This window comes from Bacillus rossius, chromosome 1 (assembly GCF_032445375.1).
Source record: "Bacillus rossius redtenbacheri isolate Brsri chromosome 1, Brsri_v3, whole genome shotgun sequence".
Classification (NCBI taxonomy): Eukaryota; Metazoa; Arthropoda; class Insecta; order Phasmatodea; family Bacillidae; genus Bacillus; species Bacillus rossius.
Genome location: NC_086330.1, coordinates 240,287,186 through 240,313,664, shown reverse-complemented (window position 1 = coordinate 240,313,664; position 26,479 = coordinate 240,287,186). Strand labels below are relative to the sequence as shown.

The 26,479-nt window shown below is 36.5% G+C and overlaps 1 protein-coding gene across 3 annotated transcripts in view; it reads left to right on the top strand.

The window, feature by feature from the left end:
- The window catches only part of LOC134527406 (protein regulator of cytokinesis 1-like), a 165,303-nt gene that overhangs the window by 85,208 nt on the left and 53,616 nt on the right, over positions 1-26,479 (top strand). For all 3 annotated transcript variants that reach the window (XM_063360069.1, XM_063360071.1, XM_063360072.1), the window contains exons 9-11: positions 7,620-7,767; positions 20,352-20,510; positions 24,867-25,091. In XM_063360069.1, coding sequence (XP_063216139.1) covers positions 7,620-7,767; positions 20,352-20,510; positions 24,867-25,091 — 532 coding nt within the window. The remainder of the gene's footprint in view (positions 1-7,619; positions 7,768-20,351; positions 20,511-24,866; positions 25,092-26,479) is intronic.

Below are 26,479 nucleotides of genomic sequence, written 5' to 3'. Positions count from 1 at the left end.
ACTGCCTCATAGGGCCTTATGAATGTTACAGGAAACCGTGTCGAGTACACGTTCCAATGCCTGGGCGTCCATGCTGGTGTCCAGGCACAGCAAGCCCCACTGGTTCAGTAGGGGATGGTAAGCTCACGGCCTAGGAACGGAATTGAAGGTGGAAAACCAGTAGCAGAATGAAGAGCCGAATTAAGTCCGACATTAATGTACTCCAAATCTGAATCCCAAATAGTCTGATCAGACCGGTAGAAGGAAATCAGGATGCTTTTAAGAACCTTATTTTGTCGTTCTACCGTGTTGCCCTGCGGAAAATAAGCTGAACTATAAATAGGTTTAACAGCCCATTCAAAAAAAAATTCTTATAGATAGTAGACTGAAAATACGGGGCATTGTCAGAAACAACCATACATGGAGGACCAAACAACTTGAAAACCTGTTCCTTAAGTACCTTAACAATAGTAGCAGCTTTCATGTTTCGAAGAGGTAATAAAATAACAAATTTTGTGAAAATATTCAGAACAACAAGCAAACATACAATTACCCTTCTTAGAATGTGTCAGAGGACCAAAAATATCTATATGTAAGACATGCCAGGGCGCAACAGGAGGATCAGCAGCATACAAACCCACCTTAGAATTATGCGGCGGCTTAGAAATCTGGCAGTCGAGACAGGATCGAACAAAGCTCCGAACATCAGCATGAAGCTCGGGCCAAAACAGGTGCGCTGAAATTCTGCGAAAAGTTTTATCTATTCCTAGATGACCATCTAGGAGAGATGCATGAAAATAGGTTAACACCATAGGCCTCAAGACAGCTGGAACAACAGCCTTTCGGGCTCTGCCAGAATTTCCTGTAAAATACAACATGCCACTCTCCTCAACATAGGGAACAGCCTTCTTATCATGAAGATCTCTAAGTACCTGCTGGCAGAGGGGGTCCTGAGTCTGACATTCCTTAATATTAAAATAGGATTCAGGAAAAAATCTAAAGGCAGTAATAAATTTAGTAACGTCAGAAGAGCGTCCAAAGGCTCGAATTCATCGGTGCAAATCATGCGAGAGAGAGAGTCAGCTATAACATTATCTTTACCTGGAATGTGATGGATGACAAACTGAAACCGTGATAACCTCAAAATCCAGCGACCCAGCTTACCCAGCTGATGAGGATGATTGAACAGCCAACTAAGGGCTCGGTTGTCGGTATATAAATCAAACTCCCGGGCATCCAGATAGCTTTCAAATTTTTCTAGGCCGAACAGGCAAGCCAGGGCCTCCTTCTCATAGACACCTAATCGCTGCTCAGACTCTGATAGCGAGCGACTAGCATAGGCCTTCCTCCAGGTGTCCTAGGACGGCTCCAAGCGCATTGTGCGAAGCATCAACCTGAACGGCAAACCGCTTACTAAAATCTGGTAGAATGAGCACTGAGGGTGAAGCCATACAAGACTTCAGCGCCTGAAAAGATTTCTCTTGTTCAGGGCGGGCCCCCCTCAAAAACTGTATCCTTATGCAAAATATTTAAAGGAGCAGATAAAGAAGCAAAATTATAAATAAATCTGGAAAAATAACCTAACATACCTAAGAAACGCTGAACTCCCTTTAAATTGACAGGCTTAGGAAACTAGACGATAGGGGTGATCTTGTCAGGATCCATCAGGAGGGTACCTTGTGAAATAACATAACCTAAAAATTTAACAGATGTTTTTCCTAATGTAACCTTCTTCGGGTTAACAGTGAGATTGGCCCCTCGTAAACGAGAAAGGACTTCAGTCAGGTGAGTAATGTGATCCTCAAAGGTGTTACTGTAAACAATGATGTCATCGACATAATTAAACACATAATCATACTTAAGATCAGATAGAACATGATCAAGGATCCGGCTCATAGCCTGACTGCCAAAACTAACACCCATAGGCACACTATTAAATTCAAAATGGCCAAAAGGAGTTGAAAATGCTGTATACTTGCGGCAACTAGGATCTAGCAGGCACTGGTGAAAACTTTGATTCAAATCAATAACCGAAAAATATCTAGCCTTACCTAAATGCTGAAGGGTAGACTGAAGAGTAGGAAGTGGATAAACATCGTCGTTAGCAATTTTATGGTTCAGAGGAATGTAATTGTGCACCATGCGCCAGCTCGCGCCGTCTTTTTTACGCACTAAAAAAGTAGGAGTGCAAAAATCAGATGTAGAAGGTGAAATTACACCAGCGGCCAAGAGCTTATCCACGATGTCTCGCATGGCCTGAAGTTTAGGGGGAGAGACTTTAAGATATTTAGCGTGAACAGGAACTTCATCCTTTAAATAGTATTTATAGGGCAAAATGTCACAACGTCCTAATTTAGAGGTGATAACATCGGAAAAGGCGTTAACTAAGTCAGCAATAGCCTGCCCTTGCGCAATGCTATCAGCATCGCGGCACTCAAAGATAACAGACTTACTAGGCTGCGAACATAAGGGAACTTTCACAGAAGGGGCGAAATTAAAACGGAGCTCACGCTGGCCCACATCCAGAACACTGCGAGTCTTGCTCAAAAAATCTAAGCCCAAAATAAAATTAGGTGAAAGACCAGGAACAACAAGAAACTTCCAATTCCAGGAAAAATGTTTAATCTTAAAGTGAATAACCACGAACGTATTTGCGCGAAGGCGCTCGCCATTCGCCACGCAAATATTAATCTGGTTTTCAGAAAATCCACGAAAAGAAAATTTAGGAAATGTTTTGATTAAGGTCTGGAGAAACGTCTCACTAATAGCCGAGCATGTAGCACCGGTATCAATGAGAGCCGAAAATAAATGCTCGTGAATACACATGGGAAAGAAATTCAGAGAAACAGAGCTAAAGGCTTTCCTATAGAAGCGACAGAAACGACCTCTCTTCCGTCCTGTAAATGACAGTTTCCCGGACAATTACTCCGGTAATGACCCAATCCCCTACAGGAAAAACATTTATGTGCGTTAACATCAACGCGTGCCTGATCACAGTCCTGAGTTACGTGTCCAAACATGCAACAATTTGCGCAGCGAGCGCGACTGAATGTTGGAACACCCTGTGTTGGCTGCGTAGAAGTGGCAACCCCGCCGCCAGTCAAACGCCGGCGCGGCTGGGAAGTGTCTAGGGGCGGGGCAGACAGTCAGCCAGGGGGAGGGATTACACAATCCGCGCCGCTGGCGGGGAAGCGTGCATGCGACCCGCTGTCAACTCTACGTAAAGGCGAACACCACGCACGTGAACTGTCATGAAGGCGAGTCACAAAGGAGGAATGTTGATGACTATTATTTTCATGTGTGCGTAAAACACGAGTGTCAGCATCGTGTGCGTCACTACCACGGAAATCTGACGTAACCTGTAGGCTGTAAAATCCCCTGTCACGAACACGTGACACGGACGTAGACCTAGCGGGAGGCGAGAACTCAGCCTCATATTTAGACACCGCTAATAAACGCGCCTCTACCTCACTACCCCAGGCACGCAAAGCATCGAAAGTGGTAGGCGGAGCTTATATGCCACAGTGGGTGAGCACATGGGGTGCAAAGTTGCCTAAAATAAGCTGTACTAACTCAGGCTCAGTGATGTCAATTTCCAAAACATCGGCATAGGAAACAACCTCATCAATGTAATGAGTCACTGACTCATTAGGACACTGAAACCTGAAATTCAAATCGCGCTTACACGCGTCCATGACGCGCGGCGGACACACAGCATGAAGTACCGACGTCTTAAAAGTATGAATATCGACCTTCTGTACGATTGCCTCTGTTAGCCTAGACACATAAACGCCAGTACACTTACTAAGCAGAGCTTTCATAAAGGTGCAAGCTGACACTAAATTCAATTTAGCGAGGCGCTCAGCCTGTAAAAAAAAATCTAGAATAGGCCTAGGCTCACTACCACTCAACACAGGAAGGGATTTGAGAACAGAGAAAAATAGTTTTTGAGAAAAGGAATTATCGGGAGCCGGACTTACTTTCAGTGTGGGCTGCGCCGTCGGAACACCAGACGAGACGTCACTGACCTCGCGTATGAATTGAACGTGCCAGGCGCGCATGTCAGCCACGGTGTCGCTCGCTGAGGCAGGCAGCTGGTTCTCTTCGAGATACCGTATCAGCTCGTCGCGTTGAAGCCGGTAGATCCAGCTGACTCCCAAGCCACTCATGGTCATGAAAGAAAACAAGCAAAAACACAGCAAAACCACTGCCGAAGCAGAGTAGCGCAAAAGTTGTAGCCGCACCTACAACTGAAAACAACATAAACAACAAAGGGTCGTTCCAGTACGACCAACGGCAGAAATTCGCTGTGCTACAAGAAGAAAGTCAAAAAATACGAAATAACAACCAATCCAATTTATTAATCACAATGCATACAATGCATATAATATGCATATAACAATTCGATTCCCGCGGGAATACAGGTTAAAACAATGGTGCGATAAATGGGGCAAGCTGACGATGCGTTTAAGGTAGCACAATCATATGGCCCGCTAGGCAACAACGAGAAAGAAAGAAAGAGTTTACATTTACAATTACCGTTACGACGCGGCTTGACAAGAAGTGTCCAAAGCCATCATGGCATGCCCATATACAGCCGCAGAAAAACACTGTTACATAAGCTACCGGTAGTACTCGGCGTGAGCAAAAGAAACTTAAGGCAAAGAATCCAGTTAAGCACTGACCTGAAGGGTCCAAGAGAAAGCGCGGCCACAACGCGCAAGCAAGAACAAGAAATCATACTAATTACTGAAAATTACAGACGTTAAGTTTCACAGCCGAATACATACCAACGCGACGCCAACCCCAAGTGACAGTCCTCGTGTCAAACGACCGGAAGACTGGAGAAAATAGCCCGGGTGCCGAGGTTATATAGGCCGGGAACAATACACGGCAGAGTGCGCTGGTAGCGCGGCGGGGAAGGGAGGAGGGGGAAGTCGGAGAGGAAGGGGAAATGAGAGGGGGGAGGGGAAAGGAGGGGAAGGAACGCTAAGCAGTGCCTGCACTGCTTCAGATTTTACTAAAATTTTCGACTTTTTCTGCTCAAATTTTTCACGGTTTCTCAAAAAACGGTTGTATAAACGGAATGGACGCATCAGAGGAGGGTCGCATCGGCGGGATTCTACTGTATTACTGTACATACTGTATAGCTGGGAAAGGCGTATTTTGCTCCTACAGATATCCAACTTTTTGACCGTTCTGACCATGGCTCAGTCCCATCATGGTCGGATATTAGAGGTTCTACTGTTTTTTTCTTGTTTCCGGCAATAATAAAAATGAGCATTTTAAAGCATTATATTTTTTCTGTAAAGTTTGTGGAAATGTTTTTTATTCCAACACTTGTTTTAGATCATATGAGAACGAGGCTTTTTTGGTAGACGAGGTATGAATATGTGTAAATATTCATTTACATTTATTAACATTCAAAATACAGGTATTTAGTTATTCAACGAGATTAACATCTGACTTTTATATAAATCTGACCAATGGTGATTATTTAATGAATCGTATAAACCAAGAAAGTCATCATTTTTGTAATTACGGAATACAAAGGGTAATTTATTATAGCCGTGGACATAGTCTCTTGAAAAATTGATATTCAATGGTGGATGGTATAAATCTTCTTTGACAACCACATCAACTGCAGAAAATATTATATATTGAGATAAATTTTTAAAGCATAGATCGCAAAGATGTTTGTAATATTGGGTGTTGTTATATTGATTTAAGCCAAAACTAGAAGTATTGTTTGTCAGATACTTAGCCTTGTGTTTTATTGTGCATGCAAGATATGAGAGGTGTTACTGTTAGACCAGTCAACACCAGGAACATTGAAATTGCCTAATAACACAATTTCATCTAGGCAGGTGACATTTTTCTTTCTAGAGATTCAAAATAGGTAGAATTAACACTATAATAGTTGAACAATGTTTCAGTGAGGCAGATGTTATATTGAGAATTTACAAGATTTTCGTAGAATTCTTTCAACTTGGTTCGCAAACCTCTAACAATTTTATATTCAATAGAACATTTGCTGGAGATGCGATGCATTGGAGAACTAGTACGTTGCTCTTCCGAACACCACTGTAGTCATTGAAGCAGTTGCAAAGGAAGTCGGTTGGAGGGCAAGCACTACTAGCTTTAGCCAGCTCGTTACTGGAAAAGCATTGGAAAAGACCAAAACAAAGTTGTTTGTGATAGGATGAATGAAATCATTTCCTGCAATTTGTTCAGGGTGTAGCTTGCTGTAAAAGGAGCTTAGCAGTCATCCACTTGGCCAAAACGCAATATTGTTTATCCTAATGAAATTAAATCTTCATGATCAGAAACGTGAAAAGGAAGCATACAATTTATGCTTAGTCCATAACTTAGCTACTTTAACATGGTTTAAATTTAGCTCATTGGTGATATATTTGACAATTTCATACTGAAGGATCCAGACGAGTGACAAATAAAGCCACAGTTCTTTTCAATGTGGGTTTCCCTACAGTTTTCAGTGAGGGAATGTTCCTGATTCCCGTTTGCATTGGTGTTTTTTTGTGCTTCTGAACATGTTTCTCATCAGAGTTTGTATTTGACCTAAACTTTTGTCTGTATTGTATGATGTTGAAACCATCTGGATCGTGGTCGGCGTTCTGGGCGTTGACACTGCTGTTGACAGCACGCTTAGACGGAAGTGGGTCAGGGCTGCTGTTGCTCGTGACGGCAGGAGTTTTCACACTTTCACGTACAAAATTCTTGCCTTTCCAGCCACCAGATGAATTTTGTTTAGTGTCATGAAGTTTTTGCTTAATTTCAACAGTTTCAGATCGCTAATCCAAAGGTTTTGAGAATAAAGTTTTCATTTTTAAGGTTGTCAAGTTTGGCACAAAGAATCTATATGGTTTTTCACAAATGATGGACTAGTAGCGGTTTTCTTGGGCGGTGATTTAAACATTTTCGAATGATTGAACTGATTTGTTTCTAAAGATAGAGCATTATTGGGGGGTAAGTCAAACCCCAGGAAATCAGACTGATTCAAAGCTGACACATTAATGTTGACAGCTCACCATACAGTTGAAATGTTGGACGGACCAATTCAGGCTAGGTGAGGACCGTGCGCATCTCTGTTGATTGCGAATGCTCGGGTGAGATATAGTAGCTTAGTAATTTCCAAATTAAACTATGAATCTTAAAAAATTTAAAATGCTTTTGGAAACCATTAAAATATTTTCTAATATTTTAATAAGTAACCTATGTTTCAGAAATAAGCTAATAAGGACATTTAAGAAATTAAACCTGCCACGTGACAATGTATATTAAATAATTTGTGATTCGGTATGTTGGTATGTAGTTTGGATCTATTCTATTAAAATATAATATTTATCTTTAAGTTTCGACAGCTCTGAATCAATAATAAAATTGTTTATTTTTGTCTTTTGTTGGAATATAAGTATACGGCCTGCATCGTTAATATATAACTTTATAATACATCTTCAATTTGTGTAGTTCCACCATCAAGAAAATTCCTTGAAAACCTGTAAAAGGTGTATGAATTTCAAAATCCAATTTCTGCCTGTTCATGCAATAATTATTATTGTGAGGCATTTATTATATATATTTTTCATTTTTTTAACATTTGATCATGCTTTTGTTTACAGTGATATATTTCAACTTGTGCAAGAACGACAAAATCTGTGGGACAGAATGCTTTATATTGAAAACTGCACTCACGATAAAAACCGTCTGTTTGGTAACAGAGGTGGAAAGTTGTTACAAGAGGAGCGTGAACGCAAGAAAATCCAGAAGGTTTGTAGTTACAATAGAACCCTGTTATGATGTTCCTGCTTACAACATCATATTTATTGAAGTCCCGACAATTTCCCCATAGGGACAATATATTATTTCCTGCATATAAAGTTTCATGAAGGAGCATTTTCTACTTATAATGTTTGCTTTCTAACATTCAATAAATAAAATTTAAAAAAAAGTTTTAAAAACCTAAACCTAATTATATACAATTACTTTTATAGCATGGATGTAGATTGTTCCAATAAGATTGTATGCAAAAACAAAATTTAAGTGTGCCAGAAAAATAGTGTTACACTAACTGACTAATGCTGTGTATTCGATATATCAAAGGTACACAAGGTTCATAGTTGGTACCCTTTTCTTGGGGGAAACAAATCATTCCATTCCTTGCCATTCTAGTGTGTTTTCAGATGTACTTACATAGTCCTACAAAATTTTAGTTTCTTACTATTCCATGATGACAAAACAAAATGTATTTTGTATTGCTGATAAAGAGTTTAATTTTTTTTCATTTGTAGGTAGGAATCCCAAAATTACACATTTACAAGTGGCGAAGGAATTGGAAATAGGCATTCCCACTCTAAATGTCTTCGTCATGAATTGCAAGAGAATTTTACAGAAATGTTACAGTGTGTCTTTAAAGACAAATAAGATAGAAGTTGAAAGTACAATGAAGTTGAAAAATTGTTGGCTTGGTTAAGAAAATTTGATCATCGGATGTACCCATAAGTGGTTTTAACATTCAGTAAGTTTACATAGCTTGATAGTTGGTAAATAGTTCAAACAATTACAAGTTCTAAATTGATATTTTCAGCTTATAAGATTTTTTCCTTATGCTCCCTGGAAAAACATAACAGAGTTCTACTGTACTCTGTTTGTATTATTTGACTTTACTACCTTAGCCTGTCAATCTTATGTTTAAAAGGCTGCAAGTTTTTATGTGTTATTTTCGTGCAGATTTTTCAAACAAAATGTGCAGGAAAAATGTTATGATTCCATTTTATTTTACAAGTATTGTTTATTGCTCATTATTTTAGTAATTTTTATCTTATAAAATAAGTATTATTGACAAAAAATACTTTGAAATGAAATTTTTCCTGAACCACCTCTCTGTAACAACTTAACATTACAATAACATTTTCAAAAGCTGTTCCAAAAAAATCACTTTTTTTTATTACTAAATAGAAAAGTACTTTAGAAATGTAACGAACAACAGTTGGTCCTTTTTTTTTAAATTTGTTTGTTTATGAAATATGAAGGACAATAATTTTACCACAGTTTTATCCTGAGTTAACTCGGCCAGTCATTATGTCGGCGTAAATATGTTATTCTTGCAGCGGAAATGCAAATCAAGCAATATTTTGTCATATTTTGTGAATCGATTTTATTTCGAGTAATTAATTACGTTTGCATTAAGTTAGTGATTGCCCGATATCCAAAAACCCGATACCGATACCGATTCCGATATTTCCAAATTTACCGATCCGATAACCGATACCCGATATTCCGATATTCTGATAATAGGCCTATCTCATTTCTAACACTCATACTTGCCAACTTTTCCAAATAAGAATTAGTAAAACTCTCGAAAATATTAAATTTTAGCGTAAACTCCACGCGGCATTTTTTCATTTAAAAAATAAATGATCCTACAAATGCATATATATTTGTTTTAAATATTAAAAACACCCTATTTCTAAAATAAACCCATAAGACATTTACTAAAACCCACTTAAACAAACTGACAAACACTTTAGGCCTAAACACTGATGTTCACACATTTCATCCAAAAATTGGCATTAAAAGTGTACCTGATTACAATTTTTGCAGTACCATAGGCTTAATTACAATAAGGATTAAGTTATATCCTTTTTTTCAACTATTTGTTAAACATCACCAATATATGTACTAATGTAGACCCTCAGATATTAAAACACATTCAAATTATAGTAAAATTTTTATAGCACACATAAAAAATATTCTTATGACTAAAACTGTAAAAAAACTTATATTAATTACATGAAATGCAGCAGAGTACTATTGTCACCAGTCAGTTATAAAATAAACTTCAGCACAATCTAGTTCACAAAATGACTCCCTGATTATTACTTATTACTAAGTCCTAGTTATGTGTAACAAAAAACCGAAGACTTTGATGAACTTCCGAAGGAATAAATAGTCATTACTAAAGGTCTGAACACAATGAAGCAGACCGACAAAAATGTCACTACCAAGTCCCAAACATACTGATAAAACACATACAGAGAACTAATAAAGATAATGTTATGAAGGTTGGGAAAAAAAAGTCTTAACTACATCTGTTACTTTTTTAAGTACAGTGCTGTTGCTTTCTTAGCCTTCTTTAAAAATTGTTCACTGAACATGTGTTCAAAACACTTGTCTGAATGTTTGCTTTTTATTACAGAAATATTTTCCAGTACTCTGGTTGATAACAAAGACGTAAACTGGGACCTATTCTTTTTCACCAGACTGAACACACGTTCACACTCCGCGTTGCTGTGTGGTATTGTCAACACACCAAACATTACATTGCAAAGTCTGTCGTACTTAGGCTGCCCACAAACATTTTTTGCATGTGATATACTAACCCATTTTTTCACTACAGTGTCATCTTTAGGGACTAACAAATCTATGTTTTCAAGTTGCAGACTGGTAAACTGGCTTTGAAGAGAATCCAAGGCTGATTCTCTGGTTTCGTTCTCATCTACTGGTAGCAAAAATGGAAATAAGTCTACGAAAAACTTGACATCACAAAAACTGGTATTTTCTACATTCTCCACCGATGCTACTCTTGCTTTGCTAATAAGTTCATCTTAATGGGAAATTTGTTTAAAATGTAATCACAAGAAGCTGCAAAATAACTTCTGACAGACGAGAAAAATAGTTTCTTATCTTTGTCATTCAATGTATTAACAAACTCTGATGTTGCTGTACCAACTATTAACTCACTGTCTTGCCTCTGATTATCAGCATGATGATACTTTATATCAAACAAAGATGAATTTTTAAATGCAACTGGTTTGACAAATCGAAGTAATAAATCTTTATACAAATCACAAATTAATTCTCCCAAAATATGAATCTGTGGATGTGAAGACTGCAAAATGGTGTTAAATTTATCAAATGTGGGAATTACATTAAGTAAAAACAAGCAAAATGCTTTGTTCACAGATGATGATAAAAACATGAACAGTTTTTCTTCATGACTTAAACTGCCACTGGTAATGTTTACGAGAGACTTTTGATTTTCTGATCTAACTGAAGGAAATGTACTTTTACCTTCATTATGTGAAGTACCAGTTTTTTTGGTAATTATCTTATCTTCACTTTCTGAGTGTTTCCTTTTTAGGGAAAAGCCCTGTTGTGAGGATTTAGATGACTTTGAAACTAATGGCTGAACTGAATGATCTGAAGCTGGCTGTTTTGGTATTGTGAATGAACTTATCCCCACAGAACATGATGGTTTCACACATTTTACTTGGTCTTTGAAAAAACTTAACAAAGGGTCCCACTGCTCTACTAATCTTGTCAAACTTTTTCCCAGGGATAACCATCTCGTACAGACATGTTTTAAAATTTTTCTGGTTTCACAACCATGCAAGTTTTGGAATTTTTTAAGGCAATCTTTCCGCTTACCACTCTTTTCAAGGTAATAAAAAATGTCGGTCAAAGCCTCTTCAACATTCAGTGGCAAATTGTCAGTACCCTTCTCGGCAGCTAAATTAATGTGGTGATAAAGGCAACCCATCACAAAAAGGTTTTCTTGTCGATTTTTTAAAACCGCAACTACACCATTTTTCTTACCCATCATAACTGCCGCATTGTCTGCCGAAAAAGCAATCATGTTTTTTAAAGGAATATTGAAACGTTCAAGTTCGTTTATGATTAAATTTCCAATATTTAGTCCGGTAGAATCGCCCTGCAAATCTGGCAGTGAAAGTACAGAAGACACAATGTTTTCAATATGTTTATCAAAATACGTCACAACAATCGGGTACAATTTGGAGTCTGTATCGTTTGTACCATCAGTTGACAAAGAGAACGGACCTGTTTGCAGATGTTTAACGATGTCGTCCCTTGAATCTTTCGCCATTTCTTCAACAATTGCAGTTGTTTTGGTCCGGCCACACGCATACTTTTGTGCTTCTTCTGATTTCGGAAACATTTTCCGGAATAAAGGGCCCGCGTGGGCTGCTGCACTTAATGGAACGTTGTGTTCAATCAAAAAATACGTAAACAAACACTCGGCACGTGTGACGCTATCTTCGCTTGAACTGTTTGTGAAGAACGTGCTGATTTTTTGGCTGTTTTCGGAATTTTGAACGTTGCCTGCATGCTTATTAGATTTAACATGAAGTAATATGTCACTTCTTCCGCCATGAGAAATACTAATATCGCACCTACACACACTGCAGAATGCATATTTCTGACCTTTGTCCGACTTCAAAATGAACGAGAATTCTTCCGAATAATCTTTACGAAAACACTGCCAATAATGTTTTTTTACGCCACCGCCCATTGCAGATGCTACGCAATCAATCCATGCCAAATAAAAACCACCCGAAACGCTTACGAACAGACGATCAACAATAGACAACACGATATCAAAGACACAACATGGCGGCGTAACCAACCAAAAACGATTCGTAAACGATCAAGCGTTCGATTTATCGATCGACTTGGAACAAAATAGGTCGCAACAATCGATATCAGAAGTGTCAACAAAAACTGGAAAAATTCGTAAAAAATTTATAAGATTCGTAAAATCGTAAAGACGTATGTTTTTCGTAAATTTTACGAAAAAATCGTAAAAGTTGGCAAGTATGAACACTGATTCTATAAAATTGTGGTTCTGGAGTATTGTTAGAGACAATAATGAAAAATGTTAAATATTAATAAAACATACATATGTGAATGTATATTATTTTTATTAAATGTAAAATATAGTAAATTCACATTAAATGAAAGCTAATAATGAATTTATCATAATGGCCTACAAATAAGCTCTCTAAATTCAAGGTATTAAAAATTTAAATTGTTTTTCAAGGCCAGATAAAGCAATATTCTGGTGTAGGTATTACCTACAGTATGAAAAAAACATATTGTTACTACAAGGAAACAAATTTCATATTTTTGTGGAGAAATGTTGAGAAATATTGTAGCTGTCCGGTATTAGTCGCTAGTGTATTTGCTTATAATGTATGAATTACAAGCCACTGCATGTACTGAGTCCAGTGTCTCAACTGTAATCTACGAAAAATACCGTCCGAAAAACGGGAAGCCCACAATTCACGTAGTTTCGGTTCCCTGCAAGAATTTCCGAAGATTTCCGAAGTTTATTAACGCCACTTCAGCCGCTAAATCATAAGTTCAAGCATGTTGTGACTGACCTAACCTAACCTAACACTTTGATATTTTTTAATTTCAATTTTTGAGAGAAATCAGAAGTTGCACGAACGTGGTAGGGAACCTAAACTACGTGAGTTGTAGGCTACCGCCGAAAAACATCAAACTTTTGTACCCTTTGTAAAATTTCATCACGGTAAACGACACGCTAGAAAGGAAGGTCTTCAAGTAGTAAATTTTGTGACCATTGTTCAAGTGTATCACTCCATTTATTGGTGCGAAAACACGTTAAAAATACGTGAAAAGTAATTTCAATACAACTTTGAAACTTACTGCAGAGTTTATAAAACCACACATCTTTATTTATGTTGTTTTCAATGCACTCAATATAGCAAACATAATACCTTTGCTGCAACTTGCCCTACGTAAACACGTTTCATATTTTAGCTTTTGTAAAAACTTACGTAATGTTTTTGTGTAGAACAGCAGTTGGCGACCGTGAAACGACACGGAAAGAAAATGTCTGTTATATCAAGCAGCAACTTTATTCTTCTTCATGTTTACTTACGGCTACACCACTTATTAAATAAAATATCGTAATTATTTTCGTTTATGTTTTCAATTTATGTACACATAGTGAACTTCGAAAATTCATCAAGCGAAAACATTTTGCGAATATCTGAAACGAATAAATATGCACTAATGACTGGGATTTGTGTACACATGGAAGAATTGTACCGTCGGGATGCATTGCAGTATCAGAAAGAAGAAATAGGCTTGAAATTGTTTCTGTGGAAAATATGCTTGGAATTACTAGGTAATATGGTGACGTGAAGATAGATAAATTACGCCCGCGGAAAATAAGCTTGGAATTACGGTTAAGGTTATGTGAGAAGTATTATTGGCGAGAGCAAACATCGGTTATCAAAATATCGCAAGTATTTACCGATGTCCGATATTGAAAAATGTGCCGATATTACCGATCTCTGATATCGGATATGGAATATCGGGCCATCACTACATTAAGTAATAACAAATTATTTGTAGAAAAAAATCCTTACAAAATGTTGATGCAAAAGGTTTACACAATATACACTAATGAAGAGTAAAAAAAATTTATATGTATTCCAAAATTACATATGCCAGTAAAATGGCCAAAATATTAAATAAGAACAATACAATTAATAATATACATGAAACAAAGTTTACATAAGTACACATTATTTGTCACACACAGTCTGGAAAAAAACCATTAAAATGTCCCAAATGCATAATACTATCTATAATGCGAAAATAAAGTACATGAATAGAGTTTTATAAAATACACAGTATATTTTATGCATACCCTTGCTACAGAAAACCACAAATAAATGTTAAATTTTAAAATTTTTTTGCTAGTATTGGATAAACTTTATAATGAACATGATAAAAAACAATAAAAACAAATCCAATAAAAATTACCTACATGCAAAACTGTCTCAAGCAAAATGTAAATTCTTACCCACATGCTGTTGTTGTTTTAGGTAAATGCTACGTGCTAGAGCATTCTATATACATAGTTGATGTAGTGTGGTATACTCTAAAACAAGGAGTAATGCACAGAGACACATTACAGTCTGGGCAGAAATATCTTGTTTCCCTTCAAATTCTTTTGCCCTTTCCATCACGCACTCTACTGCACATTCCACATTGTCGTGTTGGATTAGACTTTTTCTCTGTTGGAGGCAATGTTTCAGGAAAATGGCACCCTGTTAGCCACATTGGTGGAGGTGTTTTCCCAGAACGACCATGTTTGGCTGCGAATTCAGGATGGTGACATTTCTCCATGGTTAGTTTCACTAGTTCCATCCGATACTGCAGCGCTGACTTACTTTCTCCAGACTTCCTGTACAATACAAATGAATTCCACAGTGAAAGATCTAGAAGGTGTAAAAAAATTTTCCTATAGTATTTCTTGCCTCTTTTCCTCGGAACGGTATAGTCTGACAGATATTGATATACACGATCTACTCCTCCCATGGTATCATTGTAAGCAACTACCACTTTTGGTTTCAATTTATCTTCCCATTTTTTTGTGACCTTCACCATTTCAGTGTTATGTATAGTTGAAATCAAGCAGATATCTTTTTTGTCTTTCTATTTCATTACACACACCTTTCTACGCTGGTACCCGGTTATTTCCCCTTTACGCAACTATTCACACAGAAGGTACGTTTTTATACCATACCTGGCTCATTTCAAAGGATTGTACTGAACCCATCCCAAACGGCCTTTATATAGAATCAGGCTTTCGTCTATTGTGATGTGCTGACAAGGCGTACACAGGTTACGAAACTTTTCAACCAGAAAGTCGTAAACAGGCCAAATTTTATTCAGCTTAGGACTGGGGTGATTTTCTGGATTGTAGTCTTCATTGTTGGGAAAATGTAAATATTGTTTTTTCTGTAAAAACCTTCTTGAAGACATACATTGTAGAAAAAATGGAGTCGAAATCAGTGGATTTTTTTGACCAATACTGTGTCAGTTCGGGTTTTTTTACAATACTTTGCAAAATTTCAGAGCAAAAAAAAAACACGCATTTCATCACATTGCACAGGTTGCCACACCCGATTTGAATTACCAGGTGAGTTCATTTGACACTGATTAGCATATCTATTTGTCTCGTCAGTAATAAGTTGCACAAGGTCATCGTCAAAAAACTGGTGGAAAAACAAAAGTATGTCAGCATCCTCACTTACTATAAAATTCACTGCAGGAGTACCATGGAATGCATAGTTTGGGGGTGCCGGTGATGCAGGAACAGTGTTGATTTTGTGCCACTGACGTGCAGACTGAAGAACATTGTCACTTTCCGAATATGAACTGTCAGAACCAGTGTCAGAACTTGTGTACACCGTATCACTTCCACTTTCTGCAACAGCATCTTCTAAATCCGATCCTTCAATATCTACTAACTCATCTGTTTCCATTTAAAAACAAAATAAAAATCACTGAAAGAAATTCACAAATTACATTTTACATTAGTACCCAAATACAAAAGAAAACATCGCAAAAGTATGGCAATATCCACGGCAAAACTCACTCAAAATAAAAATAAAATATTCAGTTTATATATTCATACAATTATTTATGAAATACGCATACGAAAACGAAAGAAATTGTCTACTTGAGTGTAGCAAAACTCACGAGAAAACAGTACCATTGCTATTGTCTCTGATCACTGCTCTGTGCACGGTAAGGTAATGAAATCTAAATAGATACTGTACCCTGTCAAGGAAATAATAAACTAAATATTTGTAAACAAACAGGTGTAAGTTACGAACGTTTCATGAACACGCTTATCATCTTGCGTGTCGGCAAGCGCACAGAGCTGCCATCTCTGTTACAAAGCTTGAAGTGTACACAGGTAGTCAATATGTGCTGCAATCTACACGGAAAAAAGTAAACTACAAGAGCGAAGAAACACGGCGGAAATATTCAGGATACATAACGAAGGACAACAAAGTGAATTGTGTCATGAGTATACTCGGGTTATCATAAAATTACCACTTTATATAACTCGAGTTAAATCGGGATAACATGTTAAGTGATTCATATTGTGGTTCTGTAGTGTCAACCGTGTGAGCACTCCAGCCTCTTGAAACAGGTTACAAAATTGTGCATATGGTTAGCAACATTTAAAAACACTGTGATTAGTTTGTTAGGTTAGCTGCTGTAAAATATACTGCACAATCATTTGAAATTGAGTTAGGTATTACCTACTTAAAATGTAGCTAATCTACCCAACCGTTCACACAGTATTTTTGATGTGGCTACCTAAGAAACATTTTCATGATTTTATTCAATATTTACATACCTAACCTAACTACTTGTTAAAATGGTTCAAGTACTGGTAAGCTACTTAAAGTATCACAATGCCCTTTTATTTAGATAATGATTTTAAAACATGCCAAGAAGTTGGGGGGGGGGGGGGGGCCTTTTTTTTTCCCCCTCCAGTAAAGAAATCTTTGTGCTAGCCTAGCTGCCTAAGTTAGCAGCTTTGAAAACTATGATTCTCTAACCATAAATGTGAACTTTTTGACGAAGGTGAATGTTATCAATTTTTTTTTATATACTTTGTTTAACTAACAATTTTATTTTAAAAAATTTCCTGCCATGATAAATAGATTTATTAGATAGCATCATCAAAAAGTATAACCATGAAAATGTAGCTCAAAGCTAATGATGAACTTGTTTATTCAATACCAAACACCAACAAACACAACTCACAGAGTGGCCGGGGATGAGGGTATAAATGAAGACTAAATTTAATTGATTGATTTTTAATGTTAAGGTTAAATAATGATAGTTTCGTACTATCAATTTAGTCAGTAGTTTTTATTTGATGGTGCTCATCACTAGCCGCCAGGGGAAGTCAACTTCAATTTTTTTCTTTCATTTATTCTATCTTTTACTTTTATATCTGAAGATTCTGTTCCTTCGAATTGAGTGACTGAAATATTATAAAAAATTATAATGTGAAATGTAAACTCCCTGAACTGTGAGAAATATTTGGATACTTAAAAATAATTTTTGATACAAATGGAGCTCATTTAAAATGTAAAAGTAAGTATGTTCCAAAATATACTTAACAATTTACTCTTAAAGTTGCTGGTTTTACTATTGTCTTCTTGGAATATCTTATCTGAGTATGTATAATGACAAGAAACCTTCCTAAGAGATAAACATGGAGAAATTCTTATGGTTGTTTTGTATATAATACAATACATGTATGACATCAATAATGAAATTGGCTTTGTTAAATTAATTAAATTTTTGTTTTTAATTAATGGAAGGTAAAACTTGGAATTTTTAAATTCAGAGCTTGGAAAACCTGGAAATAAAAAGGAATTTAGAACTCGTGTAGAATGGCCACCGTGACATAGTAAAAAGGCATTTCCGGATTAAATGATCAAACATACAAATTTCTTACAAGCATATTCATGTCAATAAAAACCAATACAAAACTGTGTTGCCATTACCGTGGACCTTATTATCAGCTGATATACTCCATTACTGAGAAATATGAATCCCATGGCTACTCTGCAAAGCTGGGGAAAGCAGGGGTCTATGTCACACTACAAGTCTCGTCAGGTAGACTGGCATAAAGCACAGTCACTATCAGCATTGTGTGTATAGTATGTATGTGCAAACTATCTAACTTTAAAGTTATTTTTCCTTACATAATTTCTAGAAATGTTAGACAAGATTGTGTGTGTGCGCATGCATGCCTATATATGTGTGTGTGTGTGTGCATGTGTGTGCGCTTGAGTGCTCGTGTGTGTGCATGTGTGTGCGCTTGAGTGCTCGTGTGCATGTGTGTAGGAAACAAGTGGTGACATTCTGCCATGTTTGGAACATTATTGCCATAAAAATACAGTTTTACATAAGTATTTTTTACACCTGGCATCACAAGACAGCTTATGAAAACCAAAGATCCTACGGACAATAAAAATACAAGTAGAACATTCTTGGACATTTCCTATGTACATGACCTCTTTGAAAAAATAAGGAACTTGGAAAACAAACCCGGACTAAGGACAGCTGTCAGGTAAAATATTGCAATCAAAAGCGTGATCACCAAAATCAAACCAGCAACAGACAATTTCAACCCCGGATATGTGTTTATTAGATGCCCTGTAAATGGATGCATGTGCATTGGAGAAACTGGCAGAGCTTTTCAATGCTCATTAAGGAGCACAGAAACCACCTTCGCCACCATCAGCTTATTGGTAGGGGACAGAAAAATTACCATTTTGTTAATTTAAAATGTTGCTTTATTTGATACTATTTTTTATATATATCCGCAAACTGTCCCTCTATTCTATTATTAATAGTGTTTTAAAAATTCAGTTATAAAAAAAATTTTGTTTCAGAATTAGACCTGTCTTGTACACTTTCCGTGACCTGACTCACCTTCCAATAAACAATGGAATACTTATCATATATATGTACTTTGCAGATTGTCTGACACACATAAACCAGGGTTAGCTGGTTTAAACTAAGTGGTTTTATAAAAAAAATTATTAATGTCCTTTTATGTAGAATATCTTATATTATTTTTTTATGGAAGGTATGAGTCCACTCTTTAATATCAACAAAAGTTAGCTCATTGATGTTCTTGTTATTTACAGGAACAAAATATATGTTAATCATGATCTTATCATTTAAATTATCTTAATAAGTTATACCCAGCTAAATACTCCTGTAAAATAAAACTAATTGGTGAATTGTCTACAAAGTGTAAAAAAAATAGGAAATAAATAGATTTATTATTAAAAAAAATTCCTATTCTGTGGGAAATCCCCGACTGTACTGTAAATCCATCTTCTATGGAGAATCCTTCTTTGGGTAAATATCCTTTCTGTGGTTAAGTCCCAGTGAGATTTGCAGATTTGCTGGACTTCAGTTCTTTGACATAACTTTTTTAGTTCAATATTAGTGGCAGAAAGGGGATGATGGTATGGCTTTCATTTGAACATGCTGAGAACCGAAATAACTTAAGTAATAATAAGAGTTGGTTGAAACAATAACACAGGTTGTATGATTTTTTTTTTTACAAAAAAAACTTACTGTTTTTCCAGCCCTGACATAAACATGTGTAATTTATTGGTTTTTGTAACTCAAGACTTATCGGCATGTCCGTTAATATGCAAAATTCCACCGTCTTTGCTGTGCTGCAGGCTTAACTGTTTTGAATTTTAATTTGAGTGCAAAATTAAATGCTGTTTTCATCCATGCTGTGGTTTTTTCAGAGCATTTGTTTAGTTTCATCACTGGGTTCTTTTGTGGTGTGCTTTGTGGTCTGGAGTTTTTCTGTATTTACTGTTCTTGTAACTGTCATCATTGTCAGCCTATTGTGTTTGTCTGAGCTTTTTATTTTCCCTGAATTTATTCCACATAATTTTCTGTGTTGTCTATGCATGTAATATCAGCAACATTACACATAAGCAGATATTGGCTTATTCTCATGTATGCTCATGTATTCATTTTGTGGTCCATTCCTGACATTTCTGACAACTAGCATAAACAGCCATGTTGTATGTTCAAGATATGTTAAATTTTGTTATGATGTTATGAAATTTTGTATTTAAGGTGTGTAACAATTTGTCTTATAGGTAATATATTTTTCAGGATTTGCCAATAATTTGTCTTACCAGTAATATATTTTTCAGGATTTGCCAAAGATTGAGAAGAACTTGCTAGATTACTTGAAAGTATACGAAAAGAAACACAAGGCCCCCTTCATGTTAGATGGTCAGGTACTATCTGAAGTGATCAAAAACCAGTGGAAAGAACGTGAAGAGAACAAAGAACACGAAAAGCAGGCTAGGGTGAGTATGTGAAACATAGTTTTAACTAATTTCTTGTATGCTTTCTGCTCACGTAATTTTATTAAATTGGTTATTGGTGCTGCAGCAGAGTAGAAAATGCACTTTGCGTTTTCCGAATTGTGAGTAGGTTAATTCAGAATCTGTGTGTTCACCCACCTGACAGGACATTGAGGAAATTTCTAGGAATTCATCTTCTGAATGTGCTATCCTCTATGAAGGTTTGTAATCATCATGGATGTCTAGGCTAGAACCCAGCCATGATGATTGTGTTGGGGATATCAGCTAGGATCATTAATGCAGTGGTTTCCTGTTGCTTTCTGCATCCTGTGCTGTTGACCATCAAGTAGTTTCTCCCCTCAAGGACAGAAGGGTGCGCTATACCTGCACATGCTCGTCTGAGCTCCAAGAGACGGCTGGCACTCGGCAGAGGGAGACTCCTTGTCCCGGAGTCCCTCGGCCGGCTGGCTGCAGTGTCACAGGCACTGGGCACTCGGTGCCGGGTGCCACATCCCTACGCCTGAAGGCAGGCAGGCGGGCAAATATCACTGGAATGGTAATGGAATGTAGTCATGGTCAAGAAATGAATTCTGTAAAATTGTTTGCTAAATTGCAGAATAGTTGTAAAAATCCATATGTGAGTAGTAAAACCTTATTTGTATATAATCTTATTTGTATGTTTGATGGTGAGAAATAATTTTTTTAGTGGCAACACTGTAGTTTACAAGTGCAAAGTTATTATTAGTTCTAGGAAGACAGATCACTAAAAGGAAGTAATGTACTAACCTTTAGATTCAAAAAAATTTTACTCCGGATTGGTCTTCTTTTTGTAACATCTAATGACATCTAAAAGCTACTTCATACTGCCACCAATTAAGAACTTTGGATCATCCAGGTGGTGTGTGCATGTAAACCAAAAACAAGTGGTGTATCACAGAAAATTTAGAGACAAATATCAATTATTGCACCGTGTAGCTTATATTAAAGACATCTCTTACCATATATTATGGAGTGTGCATAAAGAACCATTATTTTTTATTGAACTTGAATGGGTTTACTACCAAGTATTCAAATTAAAGGGAGTTTTTCCTGCCATTAAAAAATTTATGCATTATTTTGTATGTGTATTTATTTAGTAAGCTGTCAGTATGTGCTTTTATTTGTTGAGGAAATTTGAACTACAGATTGTCCAGCACAAATTTATTTTTCACCTAAATTCTTTAACATGAACTTTGTTAGCCCATCGTTCATCCTGATCAGATCTTTCCTACTAGAGTCCCACAACATTTTCCCAATGCTTCAACTAATACCGTGGTAGGATTTAGCCTAGGCTAGTATTAGCCCTCATTTTTCTTCCCGCCTCGGGCCATGAACACGACCAGTTACCGTGTCCGACTTTATGACCAGTAGCGCGTTTCTCACATCCTCCCAAGGCAGTCCACTTCCCAGAGCTCGGCTGAGGTTAGCAGCTCTAGTCATGCCCCATTCTAATGTTCCAGGGCTGTCGAGGATGTATCAGTGTCTGGCCTAAGTCTTTTCTCACGAGCCAGCAGACCCCCCTCCTCCATCTTTTCCAGGAACCACGCCCAAAGCAACGACCAGGACCCTATTTCATAAAACTCGACAGGCGTGACATATGCGACAATTATGTCAAAATTTACAAATATGTCAATTTGTAATTACAAGTGCACGTTTCATATAAAAAGAGGTTGACAGGCAAAGAATTTTAAATAGCTACAATTAAAAACAACTGTCTCATAAACACGACCGTATGTGACAATTAATTGTAGGTCAAATTTTTTTTGAGTGATGTGGCCAAAAACAATTGCCCGCGGCCACGTGTATGTCAAAACATTAGTTGGCTTTCAAGTGGTGCATGCGATAATCGAACCCTGCCATACCTTTGCGTTTCAAGAACAATCGATTTGTACCACAACAAAGTAAGCAGTAAAATATTTATGCAACATATATAACCTTCACACATACAGTACAATCAACAGTGTGGATAAGATAAGTATTTTAAACCTCATTTGTGAGGAAAAGGAGGTGTTGTTTGGAAGATTTTCATGCAGTTTGACACATGAACAGAAAATGGACACATGGAAACGCGTAACTGAAAAAGCGAAAGCCATGGAGCCATTACAAGGGATTGGAAGTATCTTAGGGATACTACATGGCAAAACTGGCGCAAGAGAACGATTGTAAGTACAAATTGTATGTGTACCAGATTATTAATAGGTTAGGTATGGACACAGAGGCATGTTATTCATGTGAATATTTTTTAGGTATAGTTACTCATCATATTTCGGCTAAACTATTGATAATAGAAGCAAGGTGTATTAATGAAATTGCTTCTCTTGTTACCAAAAGTTGTTGCGAGAGACAAAAAGAGCATGTTACAAATAATGTTTATTTTTTCGATTTTCAGAGATTTTCTAAGTCCCACAAGCAAAATAAATGTATGGACTTGTAATTCGTACACAGATACTAACCTAAAATAACCTAAACCAACCCAACGTCACATAATGTAACCTAACCAAAAGTAACCAAACCTTAACAAACCTAATGTAAGCATACATAATCTAATGTAAATAAACCTATGTTAGGTTGGGTTAAGTTAGGTTATGTTTGGTGATGTGATGTTAGGTTAGTCTCTGTGTACAAATTATATGTAACATTTAGCTTGTTTTGATTGTGGAACAGAAAATCTACGAAAATCGGGAAAAAAATTAACATGTGCCACATGCACGTTTTTACAGGCGACTCATTTTCGTAACAAAAGAGCCATTTTTCTTTGATAAATCTTGCTTATATTATCAATAGTTTAGCCAATATTCGATGAGTAGGTAGACTTAACAATTACCTTCATGTGTTTGCAACAAGTAGCACTTCATATTTAGCCTCAGTAGTCTAATTAATATGGTTTAAGAAATAAAAATTAAAAAAAATTAAAATTTGAGCTTTTGTATCTGCCTTTGCTAGTAATGGAACACGCCTTAGTGATATAGGATGTATATTATAATTCAATTACTAAAACCTAAATCTTTTTCATGCCCAGGAGAAAAAAGATAACAGAACAAAGACGGGAAGTGCAGGTGGGAAGAAATGTATTTATGACGAGGCAGATCATATTATCATGGACATTATTGGAAAAGAATCACCTGTTTTTGAAGGAATAATGGCTCCTGAATCTTCTGGGACTGACATTGCTGCAATTACATTCACATACCACGAGGATTTAGGAAATCAGACTGGAGAAGTTATTGTAAATAATGCAGATGGTGTTGCTGAACCAATGTGTTCAAATGCATCTGACAATTTGAGCGGTACTCATCAAACACTATCTACAAGCACAGGTGACAACACAAAGAAAAGAAACATAAACTCTGCAAAGAAGGAATATGAATTGTTAAGAACAAAAAAAATTAAACTGCAAACGTTATTACTGGTACAGAAATTCGAAACAGCAAAACAAGAAACATATAAAATGGATCTAGAGTTACTGAAAATGGAGAAAGAAGCAGGCCTTCCGCCATCTGAATTTACAGCTCATTTGACAAATTCAACAATATTTCCTGTTAACACCGAAATGTTGCAATTTGGTGCTTCAAACAGTGTAATTGAAGATGCTATTGTCATTGTTAACAATACATGTGAAAATAAGCAGTGTTGTATTTGCTATATTGACAAGCCTTTGACTGTTATGCAAAGTGGCAGGAATCTATCTGACCTCTAGAAATTAAAATTACTATAAATTGATTTAGAAAGTTTATAAAAAATTTTATGGTTTTTTCAAAATTCTAGCAGATTCTGTGGCTTTCCTTTCAATAGTCCATTGTCAGTTAACTTCTCCAGTATCCCTGGTTGTTGTTGTTGTTGTTGTTGTTGTTGTATGTTTCTGTCTATATGACCTTGCTGTCGACATGATGGAAGCTAAATAAATTTATATATATATATAGGTGTTAAAAACGTTTTATCCAATTTTTTGATTAATTAAATTTATTATATCATTTAATGTAGTTTGGGATTGTTACAAACATGAAGCAAATTGAAACTGCAATTCACTGTAATACATTAACATCCAGCTGAATTATAGCAGTGATATTGCTGGATGACACAACTAATATTTCATTATTTTAGAGATGCATTGTGAGGGCTTAGACACTTATTTATCAAATTAAAGCTACATTTGTTTTATATTGAAATGGTTAAGTAAGTACTTCTTTATTTTTTTGTATAATTTATTATTGATACAGATGACTACATTCTATTTTGCAGAACACTTCAGTAGATTGAAATATGTTTTGTTAAGTGCTGGAAAACTGTGTAAAAGTAATTTATCAGTTTTCACTTGTGCAGAAGAAACTGCGCGACCAAGAAAGTGCTGTGGAGTCGAGGTTCGGTGCGAGGAGTGCCAGTAAAGACAGCACTGGCAAGCGCAAGAGGGGCGCCACTCCAACTCCAACCACGCCCAGCTCTCGCAAGCAGCCAAAGCTAATGTCCGGCAACCCAACTCCTTTGACATCCAGCTCTCGCAAGGGGAAGACGTGGCGGCCTAAAGAAGATCCAGAACGAATCAGAAAGGTTAGTTGAGTGATTTTACTAACACTGTTCTCTACGTACTAAAACTTTCAAATGCTAAATGCTAAAGGATGTGGAGCGCAGCTCCAGAACATTGTCAGACAGTATCAGCCTGGCAACATGTGCGGCATTTGCTCTGTACTGAAACTGTGAAACGGCTGTAGGAGTTATTGTAACTGTGTTCTTGTTCCTTCCTCATTAAAATATTTAGCTCAGAAACATCTCAAACTTAAAACCAGAGCAATTAGGACCTTAAAAATTGCTTATAACTAATTCATCACATCAGGAATTCGTAGCGGAAGACATAACGAAGAAAACTTAACTGCGACAAGTTTAAAGTCTCCATAGGTGCTTCCTCTCCATTCCAGCAAAGCTGGAAAAACACTTCTGATTCGTACATACCTTCTGTTCGCTTCAAGTGCCATAAGTATAATACTTAAACTGATGCACTTAGGACCACAGTATGTCGTTAAGCTATGGGGTCGCTAAAATGTGTCCGCAGCAGTAATCTAATTTTTTTATATAGGTAAAGTAGTGTTTTGTCATGAATAATTGTGAAGTGTGTGCTTTGGGAAGTATAAAGTTTAAAAAAAATTCACCTCAATTATTTGCATTTACAATAAAAAAAAAGGATCCTTTTTCAAATCTTATTTTGGACCATAAACTGTTGACAGTGTTTATATACAACTAGAGTTGAAAAATATTACAGCAAATTACTGGTAACGTAATTCCCAACACTGCTGTTTACTAAATGCATGTCTACCATGATTTGCCACTGGCGCATTCTATTAGATGCCAGGTAAACTAGCCATGAAAGCTTCTGGCTTTTCTCTCCCTAGCTGCTGTTGACACAAGATGATGTGATATAAACATTGGCTGTCTCTTTGTGCTTTCTGCACTTTAGACTAAGCTGTGACCCTATTACTTTCATTGTTAGAAAATGTGTAGCAAAGTTTAGTTTTCACACATGGGTAGTTAGGAGATATTCAGTTAGAAGGTTTTGTAATACAACAGTGACAAAATGCCTATTTTGACCATGTTGAAGAGATTAGAATAAATATACCAAATGACTAATGTCTTAAAAGTAGACAACTGGTAGTTTGATGATTTTTCTTCTTTTTCTACTTAATGTGGTTTATATTATGTTTGGTAGTTTTTTTTTATAAAGATGTGTACTACATATTACCAACACCCTGTAGTAGAACTTCGCCAGAAAATTGTTTAGCTGAGGTAATTTATGATGCCCACAAATAATTGTAAAGCTCAAACTTATTATTCACATTAAAATTATGTCATATTTAAGTGAACCAAACAGAACAGTAAATAGAATTCAGCCTGGATAGGTAAGGGCATATAAATAAGGATGGTGTCATACAAATGCTACCAAGTCT